Source organism: Anolis sagrei, chromosome 3 (assembly GCF_037176765.1).
Source record: "Anolis sagrei isolate rAnoSag1 chromosome 3, rAnoSag1.mat, whole genome shotgun sequence".
In the NCBI taxonomy this organism is placed as follows: domain Eukaryota; kingdom Metazoa; phylum Chordata; class Lepidosauria; order Squamata; family Dactyloidae; genus Anolis; species Anolis sagrei.
The window spans coordinates 19,410,196-19,426,350 of NC_090023.1; the positions used below are offsets into that span (position 1 = coordinate 19,410,196).

Below are 16,155 nucleotides of genomic sequence, written 5' to 3' on the forward strand. Positions count from 1 at the left end.
TAAAGTCAATTCCGATTTTCACAGAAAAAAAATGTCCAAAACTTTTCGAAACTTCCGAGACTTCTGAATCCTTTCGTTAATGGTTTGAAAGTGTTATTTCCTGTTTCATTGGGTGGTCTTTTCTTTGAAAGTAGTTGTTTTACTCCAGAAGCGGAGAAAAGCAATCGGAGGAAATTCCTTCCTTCTCTGGTTTAAAACTGGCTTCTCTGGCTTGAGCCGGGGCCAGGAATTTTTTTCCTCCTCTGGTTTAAAACTTGCTTCTTTGGCTGAACTGAGGCCAGGGACCAGAAGTGGGGAAAAGCTGAATCATTTCCGACTCAGTTCATGAGTTGTAACAAAAATGGTGGAAAAAGCTTTGGAAGGGCAAAGAGACTTCCCGTTTTCTTAAAAACTTCAAAATTGCTTCAAAAGGGGAATTTTTCTGACTTTTTTTCCAAATTACAAAGATTCTGACGGTACCCAACCATGCCTAGGCAGTAGTGGTGAACTAAATAGTCCAGCCAGAGAAGAATGGGAGGGAAAGAGAAAAGAAATCCTAAGTTTAAGAAAGAAGCAGTGGTAGTGGAGAGCTTTCCCTCAAAATGTATCTACTGTGTTGAAAGAGCAGCACACTGTTGCTTTCCGTATTTATTGCTCTGAAGTATCATTGATGAATATCTCAACTGTGCCCAAGTTCTAAATTCCGGATTATAAGCAGTGGTTTTCCTATTGGTCTGCATTGTTGCTAGGGAAGCAGTGGGAAGTGACTTGACAAAGAGAGCAGAGAGCAAACAACAGCCCAGGGGATGAGGATTGCAGGTGTATGGCTGCTTGTCAGTGATGTTTTGGGTAATGCAAGTATGTTCCATTAAGTTTAGTGGGACTCTGCATAATATTGCAGACCTGATAGCATTTTGCCTCTGTAGGAGTCTTAACCTTCTTAGTTGTATCATTTGCATAAATGAAGCTATCCCTTTTCATGAAGATTGAAATGACCCCATGAAAAAGCAAAATAATAATAATCCCAAACAGTGTTGAATATGTTTTGGAAAAAATACCACAGCAAAGCCATACTTTGTATTTGCCTTTTTGTCACCTGGTTTAATTTTCCTCGAAATTTAGGGATGAAATAAAAACAGTGGATCACTTGGTTTTGCTGTGTGTGATTTAGACTTTTCTACAGTGCAATTTGAATGTTTCGTTTCTTTTTTCCCTCTTCTTTCTAATCAAGGAGAGCAAATGCACGGAGGCATGCATTCAACGTGGAAAAAGAGAGAGCTGCTAAAATAGCAAGCCTCCCCCCTCCTCCCCCTCCCCCTTTCGAAGTGAGTATTCTTTTTTAAACTTGTAAGGAGGCTGAAAATTTAGTTAATCAAAATTTTATTTTATTTTTTTTGTGTCAGGAGCGACTTGAGAAACTGCAAGTTGCTTCTAGTGTGAGGGAATTGGCAGTCTGCAAGGACGTTGCCCAGGGGATGCCAGGATATTTTGATGTTTTGCTATTCTTGTGGGAGGCTTCCCCAGCTTGGGGAGCCGGAGCTGACTGAGGGAGCTCATCTGCAGTCTCTCCAGATTCGAACCTGTGACCTGTTGGTCTTCAGTCCTGCCGGCAAAAGAGTTTAACCCACTGTGCCACCAGGGGTTCAAAATTGAATCTCATGGTATTTACTCAATATAGCATTTTTGAGGGTTATGCCAATTTTAACTGATTGCACTTGGTTGATCTTGAGATATCATCAAAAACAGAGTCGATGTGATTCTGATTTATTTTTTTGCCAGATTAATGATGTACATGTGACTCAGTACATTGTGTGATAAGCAATATAATTAATTAATTATTATGGACATACAAACGTGTGAATTCTAGCAAGGGAATAGATGCTCCAGATTATTATATTCATGGATTCCAATCAGAGAAACATTAGTTGTGATCCGTTCAGTTGAAAAATTTTGAATGGGTTATACTAACTTAATTCAATGGGCTTTAAGCATGATTAATTTGGGTCAGAGCCTGACATTTCAGCTAGTCTGCCATTTGGCAATTATTCACACCATGTTATTCCCACTTCTCTAAAATTATATGTTGAATTGAATATCCTTGTAGAATTATATTTCTGGTCAATTACTTGAGAGCTTTTGAAATGAATGTGCTATAATGGCTAAAAATATGTGCTGTCAGTTGAAAAGTCCACAATTAATGCTGACCTGGGCAATCAACTCTTTAGGAAGCTTTTGACAAACCATTATTTCTTGGCCTACACTTTTGATTTGCACTGGGGGTTAATAGTAGTGGCCTGGCTAACTCAGTAGCTGTTATGAGGATAATTGAGGGAATGTATGTATAGTGCTTTGAATGCTCTAAATGTCTAGATATGCATTTTTATTTTTATTTTTACTTATGCTTTTATAATTCTTTGTAAATTGCAAAAAAGTAAGGTTTGTACTGTATATGTTCATAATATTGTGGGTGGGAATACTATATAGAGAGAAACTGTTAAGTTCCTTAGAACATGATGATTTTTTTCCTTATTCTCTTTCACTCTGTTCATTAACATATTGTTGTCATAATTACTACTGTAAGGTCAAATTTCAGCAAGTGACTTCTGACATTGTACTGTTCGGTTTTATATTCAATTTATATTTGAATGCTCTGTATAGTTTTCATTCTTGTTTTGCATAATCCTAATTAAAGTAACTTTATTCTTGATAAACCAATTCATTTTTTTTATTTATTTGTTTTAGAATATTGATCTAAAACCTACCTCTGCAGTGAAAGTCTGCGATGTTGACACTTTTTCAGTTACTCACCATCATCTCTTTGGTCCACATGTGGATAGAGAAATGGACACAGAACAGGTGATTGACTTTATATATGTGTGTGTGACAAGTTCTATTGTGGAACAGAACAAACAACTCTGCATCTGTATGCTTGTCCACAATGTCCTGTCTCAAGTACAGAGGAAGAATTGTTGAAAGATACAAACAATACGGTCTCTGTTGCCCGTGTTTGGTCAAAAAATATTTAGCTGCTTTTGCTCTTTCTATTTTTACCAGTTTCATACTTACTTATGCAGTGATTTTGATACATAATAAATAAATACAAAACAAGTTCTACTTAATAACCATGTATATCCTAAGACAGCAGTTCCCAAACTGTGTTTTACAGCACCTTAAAGGTAAAGGTTTCCCCTGATATTAAGTCCAGTCGTGTCCGACTCTGGGGGTTGGTGCTCATCTCCATTTCTAAACCAAAGAGCTGGTGTTGTCCGCAGACACCTCCAAGGTCATGTGGCCAGCATGACTGCGTGGAGCGCTGTTACCCTCCCTCCGGAGCAGTACCTATTGCTCTCATATTTGCATGTTTTTGAACTGCTAGGTTGGCAGAAGCTGGGCTAACAGTGGGAGCTCACCCCACTCCTCAGATTCAAACCACCAACCTTTCATACAGCAAGTTCTACAACTCAGTGGTTTAACCCACTGCGCCGCCAGCGGGCCCAGCACCCCAGGGTTCTGCGAAAGCATCATAAGGATTCCACAATAATTGTTTATTTTTTAAAGTCCATACTGGAGTATGAAGATCTTATTGAAATTAAGTGTGCCTCTGCTTTAACCACAAAATTTGAATCTCTTTATTTCCAAACCTACTATATTATGCAAAAACAAAACAACAACAACCCCAAAACAACATAGTCAATTAGAGTAGATGAAATAAGGAAAAGCCCTGAAGGTTAACAATTCTTAGGGACAATGTTATTGAAATTCAGGGACTTAAGAGTTATGGGTCCATGGGAGAAAAAGTCTTCTGAAAGTCTCCATAACTGAAAAAGTTTGCCTAAGGGCCCTTCCACAGAGCCCTATATCCCAGAATATCAAGGCAGAAAATACCACAATATCTGCTTTGAACTGGGTTATCTGAGTCCACACTGCCATATATTCCAGTTCAAAGCAGATATTGTGGCATTTTCTGCCTTGATATTCTGGGATATAGGGAGGGCTGTGTGGAAGGGCCCTAAGAAAATGCACCTACTAGGTTTTTGCTGTCAGATGTGTGTGTGTGTGTGGGGGGGGGGGGGGGGGGGAGAGCACACGGGGTTGTAATAGTCTTTTTTGCCTTTGGGTCATTAACAGTGGGAATCCCAACTTGCTTCTAAAGTATGAACCTTCATGTTATTTTTTGTGGGTATTGAAATCACAAATATAATACTTGTAACTGTGGTACAGAAAGAAGCGTTGATAAGACATTGATACAGGGACCTACTTAAAAAATTGATTTTGTGCCCACAGTGAGCTGGATGCATCACTGAACTCAGATAAGAAGTCCTCATGTTTCTAGTTAAGACTGCTGGTAAAGCAGGCAAAGACCCGCTTCTATCACGCCAAGCTTTTCTTGTTACTATGCTTATCTGTAGGGAATTATGCTTAGCTCTCTAGCCAGAAACAACCTCTGTCTGTAGTGCCAAACCTTGTTATAATTTTCTCACAACATGTATTCTTTTGGCTGAACTTTGAGCAAAGACATCGGTCATAAGCCGTAATGCTCAAATTGGTCCCTTGGAGGTCATTACGGTGTTTTGAGGCACTTTGCCAAACTTCACACAAATTATTGATTTGCTTTCCGTTTATGCATGTTGGGAACCTAGTTTTGCTGACTTGTTTCTGGTTGGTTGCCAGCCAGATGCTCGGTTACTTGCTGAAGATGAAGCCAAACAGATAAAAGTACTGCAAAATAACAAAGAAAGGGAAAGGAGGGAACGTCTGGAAAAAGCCCGTCTGAGAGGAAAGCATGCCTTGAAGATGGTTCGTTTAACCCAAGTAAGTAGAGTAGTAACCAATTTGAAAAGTGAATTGTGTTGTACATATAATAAATGAATTGAGAGTAAAATATTCTATCCTCTTACTTTGAGTTTACACCTTAGCTTGCTCATGGCGCTTACCCTGTGTCTGGGCACAATGTTTTTTAAACATTACAGTCGGACTTCACATTTGTCAGGGTTAGGATTATAGGACTCCTGCAAAAATGGAAAAACCTTGATTATTGTAAGCCCTCTCAAACATTCATGCAACAGGTTCTGTTCAACAGCACCAATCCATTACTTTCTTTCTCGCCCTGTCATCAGGATGCCTCAGACAGATTTTTTTCACCCAATGTCTATCCCCTCAATTGTCCTCTAAATTCTGCCTTCCGAAAGAACCAGCCATATCTCAAACTGCTTTCCAACCCATTGGTCACCTCATCCCATGCTTCTCAATTCAGTCTTCTGTCCTTAGAAAAGCCCCAGCCAGCATTAAAATCTTTTTTCTACAGAAAATTAAGGACCTGAGTAAGTAAGAGAGTCTTTGTAGTGGAAAAGAAGCAGATAGAGGACTAACTATCCCTTCTTGGTAAAAAGGTAAAGGTTTTCCGGGGGTTGGTGCTCATCTCCATATCTAAGCCGAAGAGCTGGTGTTCTCCGTAGATACCTCCAAGGTCATGTAGTCGACATGACTGCATGAAGCACCGTTACCTTCCTGCTGATTAATCTACTTGCATTTGCATGTTTTCGAACTGCTGGCTTGGCAGAAGCTGGAGCTAACAGTGGGAGCTCACGCCATTCCCTTCGATCGAATCTGCAATCTTTCAGTCTGCAAGTCTGGCAACTCAGTGCTTTAACCCACTGCGCCACCAGGGGCTCCCTAACCATCCCTTCTATGGGAGGGAATTCTACAACTTGGGAGCAACAACCAAGAAGGCTCTTTCTCCTGAAGATCTTAAAATCAAATAAGGTCATAGAAGCAAGTTCATGCTTCAATGTAGGCAGTTTTGAAATTCAAAGGCAAGACTTTGATGAAAAACACTTTAACATGTGTGAATGGGTGATTAACTGATTCATTATATGGCTGGGGTTTTTTTTCGTGCCAGGAGTGACATGAGAAACTGGAAGTCTCTTCTGGTGTGATAGAGTTTTACCATCCTTGTGGGAGGCATTTCTCATGTCCCCACATGGAGATCTGGAGTTGACAGAGGGAGCTCATCCATGCTCTCCCCAGATTTGAACCTCCGACCTGTCGGTCTTCAGTTCTGCTGGCACAAGGGTTAACCCATTGCGCCACCAGGGGCTCATATATGGCTGGTAACTATTTCAGAGTGAAATAAGCACTCGATCTGTTGTAAAGAAGAGCATCTGGTTTTGGTTTTTTTTTCGTGTCAGAAGCGATTTGAGAAACTGCAAGTTGCTTCTGGTGTGAGAGAATTGGCTGTCTGAAAGGACATTGTCCATGGGATGCCAGATGTTTTACCATCCTGTAGGAGACTTCTTTCATGGGAAGCTGGAGATGACAGACAGGAGCTCATCCCGTCTTTGAATTCTAATTACTGGCCTTTATATATGGGAATGATGTTGTGTTAAGTTTGGGAGAATACATTTGTTTGGGTTGATATATATGATTTATTTATAGGTCTTTGCGTGTAATGGTTTCAGCAGGAATGTAATGGTTGGATCTAGCCTGCCAAAAGTGAAGGGAACTTGCAGAAGGATACTTCACTTCATTCCTGAAATAGCTTTCTGGAGTGTTTTCCCCACCCAATTTGGATCAATTCCACTCTTCCTTGTAGTTTGTATATGTATATATATATATATATATATATATATATATATATATATATATTGTGAAGAAGGGCGCTATAGCTTCCACTTAATTTTCAGAATGCCCATGACCCAAAATAATTTCTTAATTTTGGGGAAAATATACAGCACACAAGCAGTCCTGAAAGTATGGGAAGGGCATGTCTGCAGCTGGACCTTTTTTCTGTGTTTAAAGGACCGGGAAAAGTTAATGAAAGAGCTTGAACAGATGCAAATTATGGACCTTGCTCGCAGAAGACAGATTGTTGCCCAGATGCCTCCTCAACTGTTTGAACCAGGCTACAGGCGAGTTGAGCTCAAGGAAGAATGGCAGAGGGAGCTGGAGTGTGCCTTTGAAGACATGTATACTGGGGACAGGAGTGAGTATTACTCATTGAGAAGATAAAGTGAAATTTTGGCTTCCTGGACATCATTTTTGTGTGTCTTGGATGCTTTCTGTGTTGTATGGTCAGTTCATGGAAAGCAACTGTGTATCCTGCAGACTTGGCAAGTATGTTTGAATACATACACTGGTACATAAACTAAAAACCTCTGCTATGTAAAGTTACTCTGTAGCAAAGTTCGGGAGTTCTTCAACAGACAATTTACTGTGGAAAGCATTTGGCCAAGACAGGAGGAGTGAAAGGGTACTGAGATAAGATCAAATATATGCGTAGTTTTAAAAAATAGATATTTGTTATATTTAGAAGTAGGAAGCATTCATAATAAAGTTATTTGTGTCATTTTAGGTCTACTCTGTAGTCACTAGATTGCAGCTCATAGTTGATTTTGTTTCCTCGTGGATAATGAAGGACTTTAAATAGTATTCCAGTTTAAGATCTGCATGGATTTTCTAAATCAGTACTGCCTAAGCCAACTAATTAGCGGACCAGCTGTTTTCCTCTCAGTGTTTCAGGGATTGTTACCGTATTTGTGCTCATTGACTGCAATTATTTCTTTGGATTGCTGTGAGTTTTCCGGGCTGTATGGCCATGTTCCATAAACGCTGTCTCCTGATGTTTTGCCCACATCGATGGCAGGTATCCTCAGAGCTTCAGGGGTCTGTTGGAAATGTCCAGGGTGGAAGAAAGAACTCTTGTTTGCAAATGAATATTGCAAATGACCAAGTTGGTTACCATTGAATGGTCTTGCAGCTTCAAAGCCTGGCTGGTTGCTGCTTGGGGAAATCTTTTGTTGGAAGGGGGTGTTAGCTGGCCCTGATTAATTCTTGTCTGAAATTCCCCTGCTTTTTGACTGTTGCTCAATCAGACAAGAGTTCTTTCTTCCACCCTAGGCATTCCACAGATATACAGTATAAACCTCACTTACCTAGTTTCCAACAGACCCTTCAACCTCTGAGGATGCCTGCCATAGATGAAAGTGAAATGTCAGGAGAGAATGCTTCTGGAACATGGTCATGCAGCCCAGAAAACTCACAACAACCCAGTGATTCCGTCCATGAAATCCTTCGACAACACAATTATTTCTTTCTTTCCTGGAAACTTTCCAGGAAGAGTAAGCAGTTCACAGATTACCATTCTGAGTAGCCACCTGTTGTAGAAAACAGATAAATTAGGTTTGTGATTTTTTAAAAATAGTAGTCTATGTTGTTTTTTTTAAAATATACCTTTGTATTTTAGCTTTCAGTCTAGATTGTAATGGCTTTAATGCATTATGCTTCTATCAGGCTGTACCCCACTCTCCTTATGCTGGTCTATCACTGTAATAAAGAAAGATTTGATTTGATTAGGTTTGTGTTTGAAATTATATATAAGATGAATTTTGACAACAGTGTGGTTCACATGATGATTGCATTTAGCAAGTGACTAAATCTATCAGAAGCCTGAAGCTTTCATTAGAAGTTATCTCTCTGTTAGTATAATTTTAGCCTGAAAGTGGTAGTGATCTATGGCAAGGGAAACAATTGTTCTTCAAAGACTAGTGTTGCTTTACCTGTAGTATAATATATTGCAAATACTCATAGATAAAACCTGTAGTGTAATATATTACAAATACTTGTAGATAAAGCAATACAGTTTGTTTTTAAGAGAAGATAACATTATAAATAAATAATAAATAAAGCTTTATTTATATCCCTCCCCCTCTCCCCTTGGGGACTCGGAGCAACTCACAACAATAAAAAACCAAAAACATTAAGCAGTATAAGAATCAGATATGTTCCTAGAAATCTTTCTCTGTAGTTAGAGTTTACAATTCAGATTATTGCATGTTACTTTCATGCGGCTCAACTTTTTTACACAGAAATGCAAGGAGACCTTATTTTGCACCTCGATCCACAGCCCTTGCCAACCCTCTCTGATCGATCTCAAGATGATGAATTGGAACTCTCTCAGGAACCTGACTCCGTATGTGAAGGGCCATCAATACCTGGAGATGAGATCAAGGACAGTGAGCCAAGTGGTAAGAGAAATTTGTAATTTATTGACAACCGTCACTGATGTTGCTGAGAAACACCAATGCATGTCAGTTGTGACCAGTAGTGAGCACTTTGTAAAATAGTCTAAAAATTAATATTGGAACAAATTTGTGTAGAATTTTTGTGCAGTGCAGGTTTTCTACACTGTGATGTTATTTGTTTTTTTTAGGCAGTAAAGTAGAAAAGACATCCCAATCTCAATCAAACTTAGCTCTAAAAAAGCTGCTAAACAAGATCAAGAACCAAAAAGACCACTGGACATCAAAAGAGAAGCCAGAGGCTCCAAGTGAAATTGGATCAATAGAGTCAGGAACCATTTCTAATAGGGAGAGAAGGCTGTGTGAATCAGAACCTGAAGCTGAACCAAAAGATGCTCTTGTTTCTGAAGCCAAGGGTAAGAAAATGGGACTTTCTGCAATTAGGTTTTGAAACTGAATATAATCTGGGACAAGTATTAAAAGAATTTGTCACTCCAAGTAGCTTTAATGCTTAAACAACAGCAGTTCCCTATGTGGCATCACAATTGACTACTGAAATTTTTCCATGACCAAAATGTTTTTTGATATGGCTAAAAGGATTGTGGGGCAAGTGGCAAGCATAAGAGATACTCAGATTGAACATATATATGATATGTCTACTACCTGGGACGCTAAACAGCCTAAAAAAGTTAAAATAAGGTAAAGGTTTCCTCTTGACATTAAGTCTAGTCGTATCTGACTCGGGGGGGGGGGGTGCTTATCTCCATTTCTAAGCCGAAGAGCCAGCGTTGTCTGTAGACTCCTCCAAGGTCAAGTGGCCGGCATGACTGCATGGCATGCCGTTACCTTCCCGCATAAGTGGCTATTTATTCACATTTGCATGTTTTCAAACTGTTAGGTTGGCAAAAGCTGGGGCTAACAACGGGAGCTCCCCGGATTTGAACTCCCGACCTTTTGATTAGCAAGTTCAGCAGCTTGGTTTAAGCCACTGTGCCATCAGGGGCTCCACAGTTATAATAGCTACTAATAGTATATATCAAAATAATATAATAGCTACTAATAGTATATATAAAAATAAAAATATTAAACTGTCAATAAAGTAATAAAAAAACATGTCAATTAAAAAGAAAAGCAGTAAGTACAGACAAGGCAGCATCAATAAAGGCCTTTTCCCATGAGGAATCAGTCCTCAAAGACCTGCCAAAACAAAAAAGTTGCTACCTACGTATAAGAATAATAACAAAGAAGGTGACAGTCTAGTTTCTCTAGGGCTTCTTCTAAACTGCCATATAAAATCCAGATTACCTGCTTTGAACTGGATTATATGGCAGTGTAGACTCATATGATCCAGTTCTGGATTATCTGATTTGATAATCTGTATTATCTGCTTTGATAATCTGGATTATATGGCAGTGTAGAAGGGGCCTAGAATATGAGTTCCAAAGCCTGAGAAGTACAATTGAAAAGGAAGACCATCTCCTGAGCTCCCATGAAGGTATTAAGTAAAGGGTGTCCTCTGAAGATCTAAAAAGATGGGCAGGCTTATCTAGTATGTGGGCATGTGGTTTGTCAGATTGCCTTGGAACTAAGCAATTTATGCAACCTTTGTGCTCCATTTAGGCCCCTTCTAATGGAATAGCATGTCATTCCTATCAACTGTTTGTTCATTCTATGAGCATTGTTTTTCAGTTATTCACATTCTCACAAAGATGACCCAACTGTACTCAATTTATTATTTGTTAAAGTTATATCCGTGTGCGTATGGTATTTCAGAGCTTCCGGAAACACTGGACCAAACTGTTGTTGCTGGAAATGTGGCTTTAGATCATCCACAAGACAAAGCAGCTAAAATTAGACAGGAAACAGAAAAACAAAAGCAGGTATAGTTATTTTTCTCTCTATAATGATTATGTATTGTCGAAGGCTTTCATGGCCGGTATCACTGGGTTGTTGTAGGTTTTTCCGAGCTATATGGCCATGTTCTAGAGGCATTTTCTTCTGACGTTTCGCCTGCATCTATGGCAAGATCCTCAGAGGTAGTGAGGTCTGTTTATATATCTACCTCCACAGATATATAAACCCATTCCACAGATATATAAACCCATTTTCTTACTTCCAGCAGACCTCACTACCTCTGAGGATGCTTGCCATAGATGCAGGCGAAACGTCAGGAGAAAATGCCTTTAGAACATGGCCATATAGCCCGGAAAAACCTACTACAACCCTATAATGATTATGTTTTATTGCAATTTTTGTAACATGTAATGTCATCTCTAAACAATGTCAGCTTTCACCATTGTTTCATTTCCAAACTATCAAAAACCAAGACAATTTTAAAAATCAAATTAATTTTCCAGTTTATTGCAGGTTCCCTCCACTCTTCTTTCTTAACATGCAAATATGATGGTCCTAATAATCATGGTAATATTATCAGTAATGTATAGTAAAATTATACGGGTTGTGTGGCCATGTTCCAGAAGCATTTTCTTCTGACTTTTGCCCACATCTATAACAGGCATCCTCAGAAGTTGAGGGATCCGTTGGAAACTAGGCAAGTGGGGTTTATGTATCTCTGGAATGTCCAGGGTGGGAGAAAAAACTCTTGTGGCAAGTGTGAATGTTACATTTGGCCAGCTTGATAGCATTGAATGGCTTTGCAGCTTCAAAGCCTGGCTGGTTGCTACCTAGGAGGCTCCTTTGTTGGGAGGTGTTAGTTGGCCCCGATTGATTCTTGTCTGGAATTCCCCAGGTTTTTTTAAGTGTTGCTCTTTATTTACTGTCGTGATTTTAGAGTTGATTTTTTTTAAAGAATACTGGTAGCCAGATTTTGTTCATTTTCATGGTTTCCTCCTTTCTGTTGAAATTATCCACATGCTTGTGGATTTCAATGGCTTCTCGATGTAGTCTGACATGGTAGGTGTTAGAGTGGTCCAGCACTTCAGAAATGTCAGTGGTTTCCCTTGGTCAGTGGGCCAGCTAACACCTCCTAACAGCTAGGCTTTGAAGCTGCAAGGCTTTTAAATGCTAATCAAGGTGGCCAATTGCAACATTCACACTTGCCTCAGACAGACAAGAGTTCTTTCCTCCACCCTGGACATTCTGCAGTTATATAAACTTCACTTGCCTAGTTTCCAAAAGACCTCACAACCTCTGAGGATACCTGCCATAGATGGGGGTGAAACGTCAGGAGAGAACTCTTTTGGAACATGGTCATACAACCTGGAAAACTCACAGTAACCCAGTGATTCCGGCCATGAAAGCATTCGACAACATGTAGTAAAATTGTGTTGTTGAAGGCCTTCATGGCTGAAATCACTGGGTTGCTGTGATCTTTTACACAGCAATGGCCATAGATTTCGGAAAACTCACAGCAGTGTAGTAAAATTGATTGTCAGTGATTCAGTGCAATAATGCGTACCACAAAATCCATTCTACTTTGCAGCTTTGTGACTTCTGATTGTTATTATATAAACTTTGTGTGGGTGTTAATGAAAGGCTCCCAACTGCATTAATATCTACCTGACTGTCTTAAGTTGCTGTTGTATAGTCTTGTGTCAAACGAATCTTGCAGTAAGGGACATTTCTATCTAACCAAATTAGCATTTTGAGAAAAAATGAGTGCATTATCTTCCGGGATTTGTTTAATGGAAAATTTGTTGTACAGGTAGTCCATAAGTTACAAACGTCCGACTTACAAATGGCTCATAGTTAAGAAGGGGGGTGAGACACAGGAAGTGAGAGCAATCTACCTATTGGAAGGGAATTTCACACTTAAAAGAATTCTCGTGAGGAAAGGCATCTCCATTAAAGTTTTCTCACCAATCCATGTTTCCACAACAAGCTACATTTTTCAAAATTGAAAGGACAAAAAATGAAGTGGAATCTGCCATGCGTTAGCATGAGTAGCATGCAGATTGACTCTAGCCCAGTTAACTGTGTGTGTGATGAATTGGCTCATAAAAGAAAAACACACGAGACTTCGGCTTAAAGTAGAAAAGAAAAATATTGTAGTATTGGCAGCATACAAAACAAAATAGCAGGATTGCCGTTTCCACAAAAGTAACATGAAACAATATCTTCTGAGAGATATCATTACTCAGCCGTGATAAGCAGGAATCCTTGTCCTCTTCACATGGCTGTGTCTTCGCAGGACATCTGCAGCATAGTCCCCGGCTTACACAAAGCAGAATGGCATAGAGGCATAGATGCACAATAGCATAAACGCACAATGGCAAAGAACTAAATACACAGTAGCTATCTTTATACACATGAAAATAACACTCTCAATTAACTCTTCAATTAACTGAAACAGCTGTAGCACAAACAGCCTTGAACCTTACAGCAACTTAAAGTTATAGCACAAACAACATTGATCCTTACAACAACTTAGATAAAGTACGTTGCAACCTCTTAGTAGCAACAGAATCATCTGAAGAGGGACACAGACAGCAAATCAAACACCACATGGGTGTTAACTCTTCCCTATGCTATACAAAGTTTAAAAATAAATGTTGGTTGGAGTTACTCTTAAAAATGTAGTTGTTTCAACTTGCAAACAAATTAAACTTCAGAACAAACCTACATAACCTATCTTGTTTGTAACTTGGGAACTGACTGTATATTATTTGAAAGCACGGGTTCCTCCTGTCATTAACACTGAGAATTAATATTCATTTGACTAGATGGAATGGATAGAGCAACAAAAGCAAGAGCAGCTGAAGTTGCTTCAACAAATTGAAGAGCAGAAAAGAAAGCTTGAGGCTGATTTTCTGAAGGCTCAAATGCAGCATCAGGAGTCGAAAGCTGAGAGAGACACTGAGAATAATGATCAGGAACCTCAAGCCATAGAGGTGAACGATGCCGTCCCTGTTGCCCATCAGCAGCCAAAAGTAGAACAGCAGGTAATGAAGGAAAATGCACAAAAGGTAATGCACAAAAGGGGCCCTGTCATTCCTGAAAGTAAACAGGTCTTGGTAGTAGGCGACTCCCTCCTTAGAGGAACGGAAGCTGTCATTTCCAGACCGGATGGGATGGCTTGAGAAATATGCTGCCTACCGGGGGCAAAAATACACCATATCACTCAGAGGCTCACCAGGCTCCTCAAGCCCTATCACCGTCCTCCCCTCATGTTGATTCATGTAGGAACCAATGATACTGCAAGGCATACGTTTCAAAAGATCACAAATGATTTTCGAGCTCTAGGAGCAATGCTAAAAGAATGTAATGTACAGGTGGTCTTTTCATCCCTCCTCCCTGTTGTAAGACACGGACCCACAAGAGGCAGAAAAATAGTACAGGTCAATGACTGGCTTAGAAAATGGTGTCAGGAGGAACGCTTTGGCTTCCTCGACCATGGCCTGCTATTCCAGGAGGATGGCCTACTGGCAAGGGATGGGGTGCATCTCACACAAGTAGGAAAACACCTTTTTGCTCACAGACTCGCAAACCTCATTAGACGCACTTTAAACTAGGTCCACCGGGGGAGGGGGACAACAGCCTTGCGAACACTACTTTACCCATAATGTCTGGGAATCGCCAGAAGGCTAAACGGAGGGCTGCACAAACACAACAAGGACCAAGTACCAAACGCACAATAATCCCAATTAAACAGCTCAAGGGAAGATCCCAGGGGCTCACATGTCTTTACACTAATGCACAGAGCATGGGAAATAAACAAGATGAACTCCAACTTCTAGCACTACACCACAAATATGATATCATAGCCATCACTGAAACCTGGTGGGATGACTCCTATCGCTGGAATGTAGATATCGAGGGGTATAACCTCTTTCACAGAAACCGAACAAAGGGGAGAGGAGGCGGAGTAGCCTTATATGTCAAAAACTTTTATGCGGCAGAAGAAATTCAAGACAGCAATCTGGGAAACCAGCTTGAAATCATCTGGATAAGAATCAAGGGAACTGGGACTCAAAAAGATGTCGTTGTAGGCGTCTACTACAGATCCCCAAGCCAGGAGGAAGATCTTGATGAAGTCTTCTGCCAACAGTTGACCAAACAGGCACAGAAAAGAGATGTAGTAGTCATGGGCGATTTCAACTATCCCGATATTTGCTGGAAAACAAACTCGGCCAAGAGTACAAGGTCCAACAAATTCCTCGCTTGCCTTGCAGACAATTTCATGGTCCAAAAGGTAGAAGAGGCAACAAGGGGATTGGCTACTCTTGATCTCATCCTAACAAATGCGGAGGACCTGATCGATGCAGTCGAAGTGGTAGGATCCTTAGGGGCAAGTGACCATGTGCTCCTGCAATTTGAGGTACAAAGGAAGGCCTAAACTAAGACAAGTCAAACCCGCATTTTGGACTTTAGGAGAGCTGACTTCCAAAAAATGAAGGAAACGCTGAGCAGCATTCCGTGGACACAGATACTAAAAGACAAGGGAGCTACGGATGGATGGGAATTTCTCAAGAGTGAAATACTCAAGGCGCAATTGCAAACCGTGCCAACAAAAAGAAAAAATAGGACAAGTGCAAAGAAGCCAGAATGGATGTCCAAAGAACTTCTAACTGTGCTAAGACACAAAAGAGACATGCACAAGAAGTGGAAAAAGGGAGAAATCACCAAAGAAGAATTCAAACAAATAGCCAACACCTGTAGGGAAAAGGTCCGCAAAGCTAAAGCAAAAAACGAGCTCAGACTTGCCAGGGACATTAAAAACAATAAAAAGGGCTTCTATTCTTATGTCAGTAGAAAAAGGAAAAACAAGGAGGCGATAGGACCTCTTCGAGGAGAAGATGGGGCAATGCTGACAGGGGACAGGGAAAAGGCAGAACTACTTAATGCCTTCTTTGCCTCGGTCTTCTCACAAAAAGAGAGTCTTCAACCTCAGCAAGATGGAGTGGATGAGGGATTGGAGGACATCCAACCCCAAATTGGGAAAGAAGTCGTCCAGGAATACCTGGCCGCTCTTAATGAGTTCAAGTCCCCAGGGCCAGATCAACTACACCCAAGAGTACTGAAGGAACTAGCGGAAGTCATTTCGGAACCATTGGCAACCATCTTCGAGAGTTCTTGGAGAACGGGAGAAGTTCCAGCAGATTGGAGGAGGGCCAATGTGGTCCCAATCTTCAAGAAGGGAAAAAAGGACGACCCAAACAACTATCGTCCGGTCAGCCTCACGTCGATACCGGGCAAGATT

The 16,155-nt window shown here is 40.3% G+C and overlaps 1 protein-coding gene across 6 annotated transcripts in view; it reads left to right on the plus strand.

The window, feature by feature from the left end:
- CEP295 (centrosomal protein 295) overlaps positions 1–16,155 on the plus strand; it is a 57,928-nt gene that overhangs the window by 15,670 nt on the left and 26,103 nt on the right. For all 6 annotated transcript variants that reach the window (XM_067466520.1, XM_067466522.1, XM_067466519.1 and 3 more), the window contains exons 5-12: positions 1,211–1,304; positions 2,722–2,835; positions 4,651–4,791; positions 6,778–6,961; positions 8,844–9,002; positions 9,188–9,412; positions 10,770–10,876; positions 13,679–13,897. In XM_067466520.1, the coding sequence (XP_067322621.1) occupies positions 1,211–1,304; positions 2,722–2,835; positions 4,651–4,791; positions 6,778–6,961; positions 8,844–9,002; positions 9,188–9,412; positions 10,770–10,876; positions 13,679–13,897 (1,243 nt within the window). The remainder of the gene's footprint in view (positions 1–1,210; positions 1,305–2,721; positions 2,836–4,650; positions 4,792–6,777; positions 6,962–8,843; positions 9,003–9,187; positions 9,413–10,769; positions 10,877–13,678; positions 13,898–16,155) is intronic.